This window comes from Monodon monoceros, unplaced genomic scaffold (genome assembly GCF_005190385.1).
Source record: "Monodon monoceros isolate NGI ecotype Baffin Bay Population unplaced genomic scaffold, NGI_Narwhal_1 Super_Scaffold_7, whole genome shotgun sequence".
Lineage (NCBI taxonomy): Eukaryota > Metazoa > Chordata > Mammalia > Artiodactyla > Monodontidae > Monodon > Monodon monoceros.
In genome coordinates, this window is record NW_021703784.1 from 38,539,442 (window position 1) to 38,557,171 (window position 17,730).

Genomic DNA, 17,730 nt, shown 5'->3' on the forward strand with positions numbered 1-17,730 from the left:
TGTGGAACCTAGAAAAATGGTACAGATGAACCAGTTTGCAGGGCAGAAATAGAGACACAGATGTAGAGAACAAATGCATGGACACCAAGGGGGGTAAGCGGTGGGGAGTGGGGGTGGTGGTGTGAAAAAAAAAAAGGTAGGAGAGGGGTGGAAGTAAGAGAAAGTCTTTCCAGTGTCTATGCAGCAAACCACCCCTAACAATACATAATACACATGTAACAATAGGACAGAAGCTCCAGCTCTTATGAGTCTTAGAAGATGCAAATCTTGCCCAAGGAACAAAGCAGGTGGGTGACTTCAAGGGGCCATCCACAGGAAGCAGCCTCCGGTTTAGCTTGAATGCACTCATTAGAATGCCCAAGTTGTTGGGTTGTATATTGTATTTTTATTGTAGCTGCAGGGTGACCCCACTCTGAGTGACTGAGTAATCACCACGCCTCAGATTCATCCTCAACCTACATTCCAACATTTTGACTCAAGCTGAGGACGTGTCTATTTCCTGCTGTGAAGGAATCCAGTGGGGTTGGGAAGTGTCCCATTAGCTACTGCTTTAAAGACAAAACGTTTACATTGCCAAGGCCAGGGGCAATACTGTGAAGGGAGACACCTTCCATAGGCAGGTGAGATCAACCATTGTCAGAATGAACCTGCCTGTGGAAATCCTCTAACCAGTGCAGAGGTGGGATGCCAGTTTAGATTCCGAGGGGTTTGTAGCTCATTGGGGCTGTGCAGCTCACCAGCACCTCCGTCCCCCACAACCTGGATCTTTTAGTGGGATTTTTTTTCCCTTCCATTCAACCATCGAGCAGTTGTTGAACCTCTACTGTATATGGGACATTAAATTAGAAAGTGGAGTCAAGATGTATAATTCTCAGTCCTTGTATTCAAGAGATTTCCCATCTGGTTGGGAAGACAAAACATATGCATTGGTGAATAAATAGCAACACCGAGTTTTCTATATTAAGGGACAACTAACTGTATAGAGCCCAAATGTCTGAGTGTGTGTTGGGGGGATGCAGGATGAAGACGAGTTGCAAAGTAACATCAGCAGAGGGTGTGGTCAGAGCAAACATGTGAGATCATGCAGTCACAATAAGGACAAATGGTGTTGTCTGAGCTTGAGATGGGCTGAGGTTCACCAATGCGAAAACAGGACTAGATTGGGACAAGTGCCACGTGGCAAAAGGAAGGGTGAAGATGGCAGTTTTGAGTTGCAGCTCGGGCACAGCCAAGCCCTTCTTAATCAGGTTAATAGTTTTTGAAGCTATCCCATCCAGTGATGCGCTTCTCTACACCTTGCACACCCTGGTTTCCCCCTGGCATCCCCTAAGTCTTGAGTTCCCCCTTCTCCCACTTCATTTCCACAGAAGCCCCTCAGGCGCCAAATACACACAGTAAAGGGAAAAGAGAATGAGCTTGAATTCCAATGCCTGCCTTGACATTGTGAGGTTTTGGGGAAGTGACTTAACTTCTCTGAACCCCAGTTTTCTCAGCTGTAAACCGCTGACCATGGCAGAGCCACTGTGAGGGGTAAATGAGATGTGGAACCCCATGCACAGTGTCTGGGAGAGTTAGCGCTCAATCAATGGGAGTCAGGGGAGTTATGATCGTTTCTGGCAGAACTCTAACTAGAAAAGAGGAAAATGTGGCCTTCTGAGGTCTCTTTCCCATGGATATCCTGCTCTCCAGAGAACCCCTCAAGACAGGAGGGCTACCATGAAGACAAACATTTCCTGAGCGCTAACCCAGTGCCGGCACCACATCTGAGCATTTACATATCTCCTGATACCCACCCTGTGGTGGGCTGATGATGGCTTCCAAAGATAAATTGACATCCTAATCCTATTATTTGGAGAAAGAGTCCTTGCCGATGTAATTAAGTTAAGGATTTTGAGATGAGGAGATGATCCTGGATAATCCAGGTGAGTCCTAAGTGCCAGCAAAAGTGTTCTCATAAGGAGGAGATAAGACACACACAGAGGAGAAGGTGATATGAAGACGGAGGCAGAGATTGGAGTGATGCCACCACAAGCCAAGAATTGCCAGCAGTCCCCAGAAGCTGAAAGAGGCAATGAGTGGATTCTCCCTTAGAGCCTCCAGAGGGAGTGTGGCCCCGCCAACACCTTCATTTCAGACTTCTGATCTCCAGAACTGGGTGAGAATAAATTTCTCTTCTTTTAAGCCACCTAGTTTGTGATAATCTGTTCCAGCAGCCACAGGGGATGAATATACCTTCCCCCCCATGCAACGACTGTCATTATCCCCATCTCACTTATGAGAAAATTGAGGCAAAAAAAAAAAAAGAAGAAGACGACTCAACTACTTGCCTAGTAAATGGAGCAAGAATTCTAAGCTTCTCAGTTGATGCCAGAGCCCCACACTCGCCAGGAGGCAAGGCTGCCTTGGCATCTTGTTAGACCACTTGGACTACACTTGGCTAAGGAAAACTTTCCTGGGCCTCCTGGTTCCCCTGACCAGGGCAGGAGATCTGTCACCCCTATACATGGCAGGGAAAGCTTTAATGACAATTCCTGGAATATAGTAAGGACTCAAGGACAGCTATTGTATTGTCTTTGAGTTCTCTCAAACCCCACAGACCTTGGTGTCCCACTATCCAGAGGTGAGAAAGGGAAGAGGGGGACTAAGATGGTGTTCATGAAGGATGGGGAAAAGGGAGAATTAGGGAGGGGAAGGTGGCAGGGACTGCCAGCTGCCTTATATTCTTGCTCCCTTTCTTAGTAACAGAATCAAACCCTGCTTTTATTCAGGCCCAAAAAAGCACAAAACTAAAAGACTATATTTCCACACCCTCTTTGTGTCTTTGAGTATCCAATCAGATGTAAGTAGAATTGGTTGGGTGGGGTTTTCATGAGAACCCTTTAAAGGGCTGATGCAGCAGGAATTATGTCCCTTCTACCTTTCCCCTTTCTCTCTTCCTTCTTGGATAACAGGCATGAGGGCTGAGTCCTAGCAGCCATTTTGTGACCATAAGCTTCCTTGAGGAGTAAAGTCACATCCTAAGGATAGTGGGTCAGAAATATAGAAGGCCTCTGAAATCCTATCATGCCAGCTGTCCCACCAGCCTTAGACTGGCCACCTCTGCATTTCTTTCATAAGAGTATATCAAACCCTAATTTATTTAAGCCACTCTAGTCTTGTCTTTACTGGCAGCCCAAAGCAATCACTAACTGATATAGTAAGCCCAAGAGATTCACAAGGCATCAGGCCCAACACATGATTTTTTCTGCTGATAAGATAGAAGTTGAGATTTGAAAGTCATCCTCTGTCTAAGACCAAGCACTAATGAGGTGAGATCCTTCTCTTTATTTCAAAGCTTATAAAAGCCTTTCTCTTCCTCTACCTGCTTCCCTTCAGTTGGCTCTTCTTTCAGGTAAACATACAGGGCCTTCCCCATCCTAGGGCCTGCTCATAGGGGGTGTTCAAAACCCTTTGCCGTCAACTGGGCTGCCACAGTGATATGGCTGGGTAAACTCCCTTAACAGACCCTAACTTGGGGTTTGAGCAGTCATCAGTTTCACTCGTGTCCAAGTATGGGTCTGCCCGTGAGTTCGTGGGTCTTCACCCATGAAGACCCCTGCATTTCACTGGGAAGAAAAACAACCTGCATGTGTGTTGGTGGCCTAAGGAGATCTTGGTAAGAATTGTAACTTTAAATAAGGTGATCCACTCTGGTTCCATTAAAGACCAGGCTTTACCACAGAAGCACAGTCACATCTTAATTAAGCACTTTATGAGCAGGACTGGCAGGAGTGAATCAAATGCTAACACCATCCCCAGGCAAGTCAAGGAGCCCTATGTCCCCATTAAGCCCAATGGTGAAGAGGAGGAATATATTCATCAGGAGAAAAATTTTCTAAATAGAATGTAACTCCTAAATCCTATACTTTCTAGGAAACATCCATGCTTATAGTCTCAATTATGTTTTTGACCCCTATGATCAAGAAAAGGTACCAAGTTGGAAAGTTAAATGGCACCATCTGATGGCTATCATACCTTGGTGAAATGATTTCAATTTATTTCTTATCTCATCCTTGTAAATCAGGATTTATTAGGCTCTTGGCACTGCCTAATTTTGGTTTCCAAGATTTTTTACATCACTGAAACTTTGGCACTCACCTTTCTTTCCCCCTAATTTTTGCCCATTCCCCTTATTCAAAGATAAAGCAACCAGAACAACTAAATTGACAGTGATTAGTTCTTACTTTTTTTGTGTGTGTGTGATCAGTAAATAGCAATTTTTTTTAACATCTTTATTGGAGTATAATTGCTTTACAATGGTGTGTTAGTTTCTGCTTTATAACAAAGTGAATCAGTTATTCATATACACATGTTCCCATATCTCTTCCCTCCTGCATCTCCCTCCCTCCCACCCTCCCTATCCCACCCCTCCAGGCGGTCACAAACCACCTAGCTGATCTCCCTGTGCTATGCGGCTACTTCCCACTAACTATCCACTTTACGTTTGGTAGTGTATATATGTACATGCCACTCTCTCACTTTGTCCCAGCTTACCCTTCCCCCTCCCCATATCCTCAAGTTCATGCTCTAGTAGGTCCGTGTCTTTATTCCCGTTTACTCCTAGGTTCTTCATGACCTTTTTTTTTTTTTCTTAGATTCCATATATATGTGTTAGCATACGGTATTTGTTTTTCTCTTTCTGACTTACTTCACTCTGTATGACACACTCTAGGTCCATCCACCTCACCACAAATAACTCAATTTCATTTCCTTTTTATGGCTGAGTAATATTCCATTGTATATATGTGCCACATCTTCTTTATCCATTCATCTGTTGATGGACACTTAGGTTGCTTCCATGTCCTGGCTATTGTAAATAGAGCTGCAATGAACATTTTGGTACATGACTCTTTTTGAATTATGGTTTTCTCAGGGTATATGCCCAGTAGTGGGATTGCTGGGTCGTATGGTAGTTCTATTTGTAGTTTTTTAAGGAACTTCTGATTCCAAATGACCGGCCTTTCTCAGTCTTCCATGGGTCACTGTCACTGACAAACTCTGTGTAGGGAAGAGGGGTTATTTTACATATGCTGGGCCTTCCTCTCCACCAACAGAGCACTCATCTTCCAGCTGCAGAGGTGACTGGTATACATCAAACCACTAGAGAGCAAAGCAGGGAGAAGGAAACACTGTGTCCAAGGCCAGATAAAGACACCAGGTAAAGCTCCATGAGGGGTTGCGAAGGAAGCTGATCAGAATAAGCCAGGGCTGTGGGGAAAAACTCTGTGGGTGAAGTGAAGAATTGGAGACCATTCTTAAAGAATAGGGGAAAAATGAATAGGTAAATAAAAATATAGAATACTTCAAAAATTGTCACATATCCCCACTCTCGGGCTTTCTTCAACTCTGATTTCTAGGCTGAACATTTGCAAATCATCTCTCTCCTTGCATTGCAAAAAATCTTTCTAGAACTGGCAAGTAAGGTAAGATGTTTTTCATTTGGTTTTGAAAATTATGTCTAATGCCTTAGAATTATACTTCTCAAGTGACTTTAAGGATTGTGTTTCAACTCCCTTGTTATACAAAGTAAGGAAATTGATGTTCAGAGAGATTATGTGACATGTTCAAGGTTACACAGCAGGTTGGGGGCAGAGCAAGGACTAGAAGTCAGGTCTCCTGGTTTCTAGTCTAGGCTCTTTCCACTCATAATGGAATACTAGGCACCCGGCTGTCATGAACTTCTAAATATTGGGCACTTTCTGGGTGTGAATAACTAACCAGCAGAGAGTCCTCAGAAGTGCTGCCTACTCATCCTGCAGAAGCTAAGAGGCATGGTCACATCACCCAGGATGATTCGTTCCTCTGGGGGAAATGGCACAATGCAGAGCACACATAGTGAACTCCATACTTGTCCCATAATCGTGACATCTTCACATATGTCACCTGTGGCACCCATGACACTTGTGAACCATGGCACCTGAGACATGTGTCCTGTGGTCTTCAAGCAAGAATCGGCAGCCAACCACAACCGTACCTTCTTAGAAACTTGCCCTGAGCCACTGGCCACATGAGTAGCACTTCCTGGCATGATTGCTGCTAAAAGCCAGCACGCATCACATCCTCACTCAGGCTCCCTTTTAAGAGTCAGGAGTCTGCCCCACATAAACATTGCTCCTTGACACACCAGAAGGGAACTCTTGTGGACCTTGGCATTCCAGGTATGACATCTAGTATGCCAGCTTCTCCTAAAGGGATGGAGTACTCCTCTATGGAACCACAGCATTGTTAAACCACCTTACTCTAATCTGATGACAAACTGTGTTTTAGTCATACCTATTCTCTTTTTTTTTCTTTTCTTTTTCACCATAACTATTTTCATACATTTTATTGTAATTTCTTCAAAGCACCATCTTCTGGCTGAAATGATCAACAGAGATCTCCTAACTTCTTCCTGCACCCAGCCTTGTGAAAATGGCATTTTAGTATTTGAGTATTTAAAGTACTCTGGGTTTTTAAACAGACTCCCAGACATAGAAAACAAACTTATGGGTACCAAAGGGGAAAGGTGGGGCAGAGGGAGGGATAAATTGGGAGTTTGGGATTAATATATACACTATATACACACTACTATATTTAAAGTAGATAATCAACAAGGACCTACTGTATAGCACAGGGAACTCTGCTCAATTCTCTGTAATAACCTAAATGCGAAAAGAATTTCAAAAAGAATAGACATCTGTATATGTATAACTGAATCACCTTGCTATACACCTGAAACTAACACAACATTGTAAATCAACTATAGTCCAATATAAAATAAAAATTAAAAAAAATAAAGTACTTTGGGTTTTTGAATGAACCCAGGTAATTGGTTTGGTCACTGACACCAGTGATCATTTTCAATGTCTTTCTGGAAAGAGTGACAAGTGAGACTAAACCTGCCCTTGGTAAAGAATTGGGTCTTTCTAGAAAGTTCTTATTAATGGAATCCCTGACTTCCCTCAAAGTTGAGTTTAATTCAATGGGAAAGCATCACCTTTGCCAGGAAAAGGTTGCATCGTGAAAAAATATTGTCTCTGAAGTCAAAGCAATGTGAGTTTGGTGCTGCCTTTTACTTTATAAACAAGTACTTAACTTCAGAGCCTCAGTTCCTTGTTTGTAGAGTGGGAATAATAACATCTGCGAGCAGTAATGAATTAAAAGTCTCTGGTGCAATCACTGGGTAAGAGTAAATGCTACCAAACAGCTATACTGGCATGGGCATTTTAGGAGAAAGATAGAATTCTGTGCATATGGAAATGTGTCCAACATCACATTGAGTTTAAAGACTACGCTCACTACCCTCAATGCACACATCTTGAATATTTTCCCATCCAATAGCTGCTCACAATGATCATTTTTCTATTGATGCCTTTTTGAGGACAGCAGAGCTCTATTTTCAGGGAAAGCCCCTGGCAGTTAGGAGAGTCTTTCAACCCCATATCCATGTGTCACAGTACAAACTACAACCATCAATTGTCAGCAGATGTGAGATTGAAAGAATTCAAGAGCATTCTCTGGAAATAGCCCCTGGACATTAAATTTCCTGGTACAAAGCTTAAGGAAAAGTCTTTCTTGGTAGCCTGGCTGGCATGAGCATCATCCTTTTTGAATAAACAAAACATGACTATGCCTCTTTTGTGTTGTTAGAAAACCTGGAAGCCGTGTGTCCAAGCCAACTGGGTCTTTGGTCTTTCCCCAGGGCAGGGGGACCTGGCATTTAAAGACCTGCTGGCAGACCCCATGAATCTTAGCAACTAACCTCATCTTTAAAAAATGGAACTGGGATTTGAATGCACTGGGCTCTGCCTATCAAGAAAGGAACAAGCATCCGAATATATGACTATTTGCCAAAACATCTCAAAAGATGTTCTAAGAACTACAACGTCGAAAATATGCGCGACAGTTCTGTAGCCAGAAGGTGATTTCAGAGGGAACTCCAGGGAGCAAATGAGAGATTTAAGACACAGCACTCTGGGAGGAAGAGGGGTAACAAGCGCTATTTTCTGCAAAAATAAAAAGTCAGGGACATAGAAGACTGCAGCATCATCTCACCCAGCTATGCCCTGGGCTCTGGAGATAAATATTGCCCTCAGATTGAATGAGCTGGGGCTGGAACAAACCTCTCACCAGCAAAATAAAGCCATTTCTAAGTGGACTCAAGGAAACTCTTAAAATACCAGCCAAATCTATTATAACTGTCCCCCTTTTTTAAACGTTACAAAACAAAATGTAACTACCTAGAGCATACTTATCTCTAATTATGATGTTTCATTCCAAAAATAAAAACTCAGAAAACATTATGTGTTTTAACAGTGAAGAATTCTTGAAATTTCTCAAATTTTTATCCCAAGTTTTAACTTTTTTTTTTAACACAGTGAGTCCAGAACCCCTGGAAGTTCTTAGTGGTACCTAGTGAAACTTGTCCATATAGAGAGTAAGCCATTATTCAAAACACATGGTTTTGTACATGGCTCTTCACAGACGAGGCTGTGAATAGATGGAGCTAAGAATGTCTCTTCCAAATTACACACTCGCCCATGCAAGGGCTCTCCAAGCAAACACAAAACCCCTCCTGTTGATTTAGGTCAACTCACCCCCACTGTAGCCACCCAAGGTATACAACATTCCCCAAGCAGATTCAAAAAGGAGCCAAACCTGGGATTCTATGGGGACCCCAATTTCACTCACTTGTCTTCTGCGAAACTTTTCCCAGTAATAACGTTCTTTCCTTGGGGTACATAGTTCCAGTATTCTTCCACAATCCCAATGTGGTATGTTCTGGTAACTGCGCCAACCATCCCAGACAGACCCAGGAATGTAAGGAGAAGGATGCAGCCAGCTGGCCACTTCTGAGGCATTTGTGGATGTAACTCAGGCAAGCAGCCTGCACAGGAGACAACACTGCCTGTCCCTCCCCCTCACTCAGAGCTAGTTATAAATAAGGAATGCACAAGGTTCAGCTCCTCCTACTTAGGTAGTTTGGGGTTGGGACAGAGGCTGACAACTTGTATAAGCAGAGCAAGCTCGATGGGGTAGCTGCTATGATGACCAAACTTTTGCCAGCCATCCTAGTAATGTAACTGGCTTATTTATTTACTCTCCAAACCAAACAGACTTGTTTCTGTAAGGTTTTGTGCTCTGCTCTGACATTAGTCTTTCATCTTTGCCAGGAATGTCAGTACAACAAGTTGGGCTGATGGCTTCCCCCTGCTTTCTCTTTTTTCTCTACACCTATTACAAGAACATATTAAAATTGGAAAACTGGGTGGGTCTGCGTGAAGCATCAGGAAATAATCCCAAGCATTAAAGAAGACTTCATCTCTGTTGAAAAGGCAGAGGGAGTGATGTAATCACCCTCCACCTTCTCCAACTTTCATGAGGCTTTCATGTTTCATGAGGCTACATGAAACAATCAACTCACATCATACAGTTTATAACAACATTGTAAAACCTCACTAATTCTCCATTGCTCATGCACCATCTTCCCCAGATGCTCTCAAATCCCATCAGCAAAAATGAGGCACTCAATCACCCAATTCAGGCAAAATTTTAGAGGCCATCACCCCCAAGGGCAGAGAGCTACCTTTCTTAGAATGAATGAAAATAATAAGGAAGAAGTACCCTTCAGGCACATGAAGACAAAATTCAGTAGCAGGTCTTTGGGTCAAAAAGGTGAAGGGATGCTCATTCTTCTTTTTATTCTAATCTGTGACCTAGGATCTCCGTGTTGAAAGAGACCTCATCCAACCCTGGAAGAGAGCCAATCTGATTCCCATGCAGAGTTGCTCTTGAGGCAGCAGTCATGGAATGAAGGAGACAGCCTCCTGGCTGGGCTTTGAGGTTAGACAGACCTGTGTCTGAATCTAGTCCTACCAGTTACTAATTTAGTGGCACTGAAGAATAACTTGACCTCACTAAGTCTGGGTTTGTAAAATGGGGATGGAGGGATTGTTAAGAAAATTTAAAGGATGATATAGGAGCAAATCTAGATGAGTTTGGGCTTGATAACTTTTTAGATAAAACAGCAAAGACACGATCCATGAAAGAAATAATTGATAAGCTGGACTTCAAAAATAAATTTCTGCTCTGTGAGAGTCAAAAGAATGAGAAGAAAAGTCACAGACTGGGAGAAAATACTTGCAAAATACACATCTGATAAAGAACTGTTATCCAAAATATACAAGTAACTCTTAAAACTCAGCAATAAGAAAACAAACAACCTGATTAAAAAATGGGCAAAAGACCTCAACAGACGCCTGGTCAAAGAAGATATACGGCTGGAAAATAAACATATGAAAAGATGCTCCACATCATATGTCATGAGGGAATTAAAATGACAATTAAAATGACAATGAGATGCTACTACACACCTATCACAATGGCCAAAATCTGGAACACTGAAAACACCGAACGCTGGTGAGAATGTGGAGCAATAGGAACGCTCATTCATTGTTGGTAGGAATGCAAAACGGTACAGCCATGTCAGGACACAGATTGCCAGTTTATTATAAAACTAAATGTACAGTGCATGTTAAATACCTTACAATTTTATTTGTCAACTGTACCTCCGTAAAACTTTTTTAAAAAACCCTAAAATTTTGCCATATGATAGCAATCACATTCTTTGGTATTTACACAAAGGACTTGAAAACTTATGTCTAGACAAAAACCTGCCCAGAATAAATGAACAGTAGTTTATTTATTCCATTATTCCAGATAATGGAATATTATTCAACAAAGAAATGAGCTATCAAGCAATGAAAAGACATGGAAGAAGCTCAAATGCATATTACTAAATGAAAGAAGCCAATCTGAAAATCTACATATTGTATGATTCCAACTAGATGACACATGGGCAAAGACAAAACTATGGAGACAGTAAAAAGATCAGGGATTATCAGAGGTTTGTGAGGAGGCAGGAATGAATAGGCAGAGCACAGAGGATTTTTAGGGCAGTGAAACTACTCTGTACAATACTATAATATGTGGTGGATACATGTCACTATACATTTGTCCAAACCCACAGAATAGAGAACACCAAGAGTGAACCCTAAAGTGAACCCGTTATCATTAGGTGATAATGATGTATCACTGAAGGTTCATCGATTGTAATAAATGTACCACTCTGGTGGGGATGCTGATAATAGGGGCGCTCAGCATGCGCGGGGTAAGGAGGTGTGTGAGAAAACTCTGCAGCTCAGTATTGCTGTGAACCTAAAACTTCTCTATAAGAGTCAAATCTGTTTTTTTAAAAGAAGATCTGAAAAAATGATGTCTGCAAAGTGCCTACCATACCCACAGAATAGGTTTGCAATGAATGTTAACGTCCTTATTCCTCATCTACACCCTCTAAGAGAGCCTCTGCCTCAGCCCGTGTTATAACAGATGCATTGTCACCAACATTCTTCTGTTTTCTTTCCCAGAGTCCCATCCACCACACCTCCCACTAGCCTCAAGTAAGAGAGTTCTTTCTCTTTAAATTGTAGGTATGCTACAGATATGCCATAGCATGGGTTTTGAGTTGACATCCATCTTAGCTAATAAAATACATGCTATGTGTCTTGTTTCATAGCCAAGCTCTTAATAACTTTGATTTACTGATGTGCTTTTATGTCAGGACACTTGTACAATAGAATAATTGCCATAGCACATTACCCTTTAACTCAAATCTATTCTTTAGTATAAGTTTGGAAGCTTTGTGTGAGTTCGTCACTTTAATATCCACTACGGAGGAAGGATTCACAGGCCGAACCTGAGCACGACCTCAAAAGAAGTAGGGCTTCAGGAGTTCTTGGAATTTGGAAATGTCCCAGAACAAATAGCTTTTTGTTTATACCCCAGAGAAGCAGACTATTTTGGGCCAAACAGGCTTGATGTGGTATCAAAAACTTCATTAGGACATATTGCACACAATTCTTGTAGACGGGAGAAACAGGTATAAATGACACAAATCAAGAACACACAGTTAACTTTTCTACTCAGGATACTGAATGCATATAATGAAGACCCTGAGGAAGGCATCACCTAACTTCTGATTCAAAATGAGGCCCACAGAGAAGAGCACAGGAGGTGATGTAGCCGATGAGATGAGTACACTCAATCCATTCGAGGAAGACAACGTGGTTCCTGAGGGGCAAAAGAGCCAGGGGAAGTTTACTAAAAGTGATGAAATAAAGTTCTGGAAATTTCTCTGACTTTCTTCCTTATTCTAGGACAATAGCTTCTGAATTACCTAAGAGCTGAGGAGCAGAAAAGAAAGGTGTGTGAGTGAATGAATTGTTCCTGTAACACTCATTTCTGAAAACCCACTGCTAAATACAAGGCGTCATGGACAGTGTTGAGAGTTTGATTAGGAAGTCTGTGAGTAATAATGTGAACAAATACTTTAAACTCCATTGGACACTCTTCAGACAAAAATAAAGCAGAGAAATGCAACATTTATAAAGCACCTACTATGTGAGATGGACAGTCCAGATATTCACTCCATGATCTCCTCAGTATACTCACCAGGTTTAAGACATGGTAAATCTGATGCCATGCATCAATAGGATCATATTATATTTCTCTGAAACATACTACAGGATACTTAGAGAATAAAACTTTTAGTGGGAGAAGCCAATTCAGATAAATAGTATTCCAGCTAGCCTTAGCTGAGGTGTCATTTTAAGTAATAAATAAACTGTGAATGACAAAATTGGCTGTCCCATTCTTTAGACTTTTTGCGTGTTTTAAGAGAAATATTAAATACTCCTTAAGAGATTTTCGATATTCCAAACTCCGACCAAAAACTTTCACTGGTCTAGCCCTCTCACTGCCCTGCCACAGTAGATCATGGCTCTTCAACCTCCTTGGGTCCCGTAGTTTCTTTTTTTTTTGGTCCCGTAGTTTCTTGAAGGGATCTTTTTATTTCTCACCTGGAGGAACCTTAGACCTTTCTAGTTGCTCTCACAGGGCCCAGAGTGATCATCCTGAATGTAGATGGGACCAGGTTTCTCCACTGCCTGAGATTTTTCAGCAGCTCCCCATGGCCTTCAGGATAAGGGCTGATAGCTTTGACTTGACTTTCAAGACTGGTCCTGATCTGGCTCCTAGGGACTGGAGCCCTCTCCTCAACATTTAGCCCAGGCTCTCATCACCATCATCATGGCAACCAGTTTGCCCCTCATCTGTGCTCCCATCATCACTTTGTGTGTGCCTTTGCCATAGCATTTATCACGCTCACACAGTGCAGTAATCCTCTGTCTGTCTGCCCTCCCACACAACGCTCATCAGAGGCTTCTTATGGGCAGGGACTGAGCCTTGTTCATCCCTGTGTCCCCGGTGTCTGATGTTAAATGGTGAACCAACGCATGCGCAAATGAATGAATGACTATTTAGATGCTACCAGTATGTACCACGTGTGCGTTATGTGGTGGTTTCTATGCTAAGCCCTTTACGTGTATTATCTCATTTAATTATAACAACATCTCCATCAGGTGTGCACCATTTTATCCATTTTACAGATGAGGAAACTGAAGTTTAGACGGGTTCCATAATTTTCTCAGCACCCCACACTGGTAAGCGGTAGAGTTCTGTGAGACTCCAACACCAGCATTTCTACCCAGACAAAGGAGAAGGGGGACGTCAGAGCTTATGGCTTCCTGTTTTATACTACTGAGTGGGACCCGCTCTCTGTAAAGAAATATGAACCAGGACTGTTCAAGGACCTGTCCATTGAAGGAGGATTCCCAAATGCCACCCCACCAGCCCAGTTCATGCACCCCTGACAGCCAGGGAAAGTCCTAATTATTACAGAACACCCAAACATGCCATTCTGCTTCATCCCTCCTGTTCTGACCCTCCACCCACTCCACGTCTCACCCGCACTAAATTCCTCACCATCCTTCTGAACCTTCCTAGGCTCTTCCTCTGGGAAGCCTTCCTTGTTTCCTGCTACACCCACCACACCTTCCCTCCCATGTGTCCCTCCTCTGTGCTTCTTCTGGACTTTGCATACATGCTTATCCTTGTTTATATGATTATTTGCTTACATGTCAGTCTTCCTTACTAGGCTCTAAACTCCTTGAGAACAGGGTCTGACCAGCCCTCAACACCTCCCTCCTGCTCTGCCTGAAGTCCTAAGACTTTACTAAAAGAACTCATTGCTCAGGGCCTGCTCCAGCCTCCACTTGCCACCCCTGGGTCCCCCATCTCAAAACTCTTGCTCTCCTGAGACTCTCACCTGCCCATTCTTTTTGTACCATCCACTCACCTGGGATGGGGTTTTGCCCTCCCTCCTCCCCTCCCTTCCTCCTTCCCACCATCCTATCTTCCACTCATGCCTCTGCTCCAAACTCTGAGGTCTGAGAGCCAGTCCTGCCTCATCCCTACATCCAGTTCTGTGCTCAGGCCCCTTCATATGTGGATTGGGAGATTTGAAAGGCATCCTGTTCATCTCTGCCTCCTCAGTGGTAAGCACAGAACCAGTGGTTAGCAGTATGCACTGAGGAAAAAAAGGGAATAACAAATGTAGCATTTACAACACGCCAGGCAAGGTACTAAATGTTTTACATACATCATTTCTTATTCCTTACCACCACAATACTCTACGAGGTAGATATTTTTGTTCTTGTATTGCAGGTGGCAAGACTAAGGTTTGGGAAAATTAATAACTTGCCCACATCACACAGCTAGAAAATAGTAGAGCCAGGATTCAAACCAGGGTCTGTCTGATACAGAAGCCTACACTCCAGACCACCACACTGGACTAAATGAAAGCCAAGGCCAGTTTGGGAGACCATTTCAAGGAAGGAAACATGAGCAGTATACAGAAATTTCTCCAAACATAAACATGACCTATGATTTTTAAAGAAGCAGAAGGTAGAATGCACATGGACATCCACTCCAACAAACAAAGGTCCAGTGATGAAATCATTCATTCCACTATTTGAAAATATTTGCTGAGCACCTGCTTTGTTAACCGTTCTAGTCAACTGAGAATGAGACAGGCCCTGCCCTCAAAGAGTTTATGTTCTAGTGAGGGGAGACAGACTGTCGATAATAAACAAGTATTAAAGTGTTTATTTAAAAATATTAACCAAATATCATGATGAGTTCAGTGAAGTTCAAGCAAAATCCAGAGTGAATGGTGTGGGGAGAACGTCAGGGCTGTACCCAGGAGGTGTCTGAGATGTTTGGGGAGGTGGCCCAGCAGCTTGCTCTGCAGCATGCTGGTATTTTATAGAGTGGAATATAGCATATTAGAGTCCCATCCCTAAAGCCTCACCCACTGCCATCATCAAAAAGGAAGGAAGGAAGGAAGGAAGGGGGAAAGAAAGAAAGAGAGAGGAAGAGAAAAAAAGAAAGAAAGAGGAAGAGAAAGAAAGAAAGAGAGAGAGAAAGAGGGAGGGAGGGAGGACGGAGGAAGGAAGGAAGGACAGAAGAGAGAGGAAGAGAAAGAAAGAAACAAACAAAGAAACAAACAAAGAAACAAACAAACAAAGAAAATAGAGCTGCAATGAACATATTGGTACATGACTCTTTTTGAATTATGTTTTGCTCAGGGTATATGCCCAGTAGTGGGATTGCTGGGTCGTATGGTAATTCTATTTGTAGTTTTTTAAGGAACCTCCATACTGTTCTCCATAGTGGCTTTATCAATTTGCATTCCCAGCAACAGTGCAAGAGTGTTCCCTTTTCTCCACACCCTCTCCAGCATTTACTGTTTCTAGATTTTTTTATGATGGCTATTCTGACCGCTGTGAGATGATGCCTCATTGTAGTTTTGATTTGCATTTCTCTAATGATTAATGATGTTGAGCATTCTTTCATGTGTTTGTTGGAAATCTGTGAATCTTCTTTGGAGAAATGTCTATTTAGGTCTTCTGCCCATTTTTGGATTGGGTTATTTGTTTTTTTGTTATTGAGCTGCATAAGCTGCTTATAAATTTTGGAGATTAATCCTTTGTAAGCTCTATTTACAATAGCCAGGATATGGAAGCAACCTAAGTGTCCATTAACAGATGAATGGATAACAAAGATGTGGCACATATATACAATGGAATATTACTCAGCCATAAAAAGAAACGAAATTGAGTTATTTATAGTGAGGTGGATGGACCTAGAGTCTGTCATACAGAGTGAAGTAAGTCAGAAAGAGAAAAACAAATACCGTATGCTAACACATATATATGGAATCTAAGAGGAAAAAAAAAGTCATGAAGAACCTAGGAGTAAGACAGGAATAAAGACACAGACCTACTAGAGAATGGACTTGAGGATATGGGGAGGGGGAAGGGTAAGCTGTAACAAAGTGAGAGAGAGGCATGGACATATATACACTACCAAACGTAAAATAGATAGCTAATGGGAAGCAGCCGCATAGCACAGGGAGATCAGCTAGGTGGTTTGTGACCACCTAGAGGGGTGGGATAGGGAGGGGGGGAGGGAGGGAGACACAAGAGGGAAGAGATGTGGGAACATATGTATATGTATAACTGATTCACTTTGCTATAAAGCAGAAACTAACACACCATTGTAAAGCAATTATACTCCAATAGAGATGTTAAAAAAAAAAAGAAAAAGAAGGAAAGAGAGAGAGAGAGGGAGGAAGGAAAAAAGGAAGAAAGGAAGGAAGGGTGCAAGGTCGGGCCTAGGAGACACTTTGGTTGAGTTCTGGGAGGAGTTAATGATGGACCACATCCCTGCCCAGTGGGAACTCCCACTTTCAGGTGTCCGCTTGTTCCTCTACTGGGGAAGGGCCTGATAATGCCTCAGAGCCCACATGCCTGAGGCAAACCCTGGTGGCAGACATTTGAGTGAGCCAGCCTTCACAGATGTAGTAGAAAGAAGAGCAAATACTCTCTCCAAAGTCCTCTGTTTTTCCCTCCTTCCACACAAACCAACACAACTGAGGGTGTGATTCGAACCCCTAATGCCTCTTTGAAGTATGGATTTTTTTTTTTTTTTTTTTGCGGTACGCGGGTCTCTCACTGCTGTGGCCTCTCCCGTTGTGGAGCACAGGCTCCGGACGTGCAGGCTCAGCGGCCATGGCTCACGGGCCCAGCCGCTCCGTGGCATGTGGGATCTTCCCAGACCGGGGCACAAACCCGTGTCCCCTGCATCGGCAGGCTGACTCTCAACCACTGCGCCACCAGGGAAGCCCATGAAGTATGGATTTGGAGAGGTTCCGGCAGGACTGTCCCTTGGAAGTGTGTGTCAGAGTAGGGGGAGGGCAATGTAAACAGTTGGGGTGTTAGCCCCATTCTGGCAACCAGCTTTACACAATCCCACAAAACAAACATGCCTGCCAACTGGAGCAATCAGCCCACCAGGCCACCCTCCTAGAATCGGAACTAACTACAGAGCCCTGGGACAAACAGGTAGACACAAGTCCTAGAGCCTCTAGAGGCATCTGGTCAACATCACGCACACGCTAGAGGACTGGAGAGTGCCTTAAAGGGGAGAAATGGGACCAGAAACCAGAGCCCATGGAGATTTCTCTCTGTACTCAAGGCACCCTGCCCAGATAGCACTGCTAGCCCAGAGTCTTGGACACCAGAAGGGAATCATCTTTGAGAAAGGCACTCCAAAACAAGGGACCTCCTAAGGACCAGGGCTCAGAGTAAGGCCCCAGTGCCCAAGTCTAAGGACAGTACTGGGTTCAGCTCTCCTCCCAGCTCTATGTGTGTGTGTGTGTGTGTGTGTGTGTGTGTGTGTGTGTGTGTGTGT

General features: G+C 43.1%; 1 protein-coding gene across 2 annotated transcripts in view; it reads right to left on the reverse strand.

The window, feature by feature from the left end:
* Positions 1–8,879, reverse strand: part of HEPHL1 (hephaestin like 1) — a 93,761-nt gene extending 84,882 nt beyond the window's left edge. For both annotated transcript variants that reach the window (XM_029208575.1, XM_029208574.1), the window contains exon 1: positions 8,710–8,879. In XM_029208575.1, coding sequence (XP_029064408.1) covers positions 8,710–8,879 — 170 coding nt within the window. The remainder of the gene's footprint in view (positions 1–8,709) is intronic.
* Between the last annotated feature and the right edge of the window lie 8,851 nt (positions 8,880–17,730).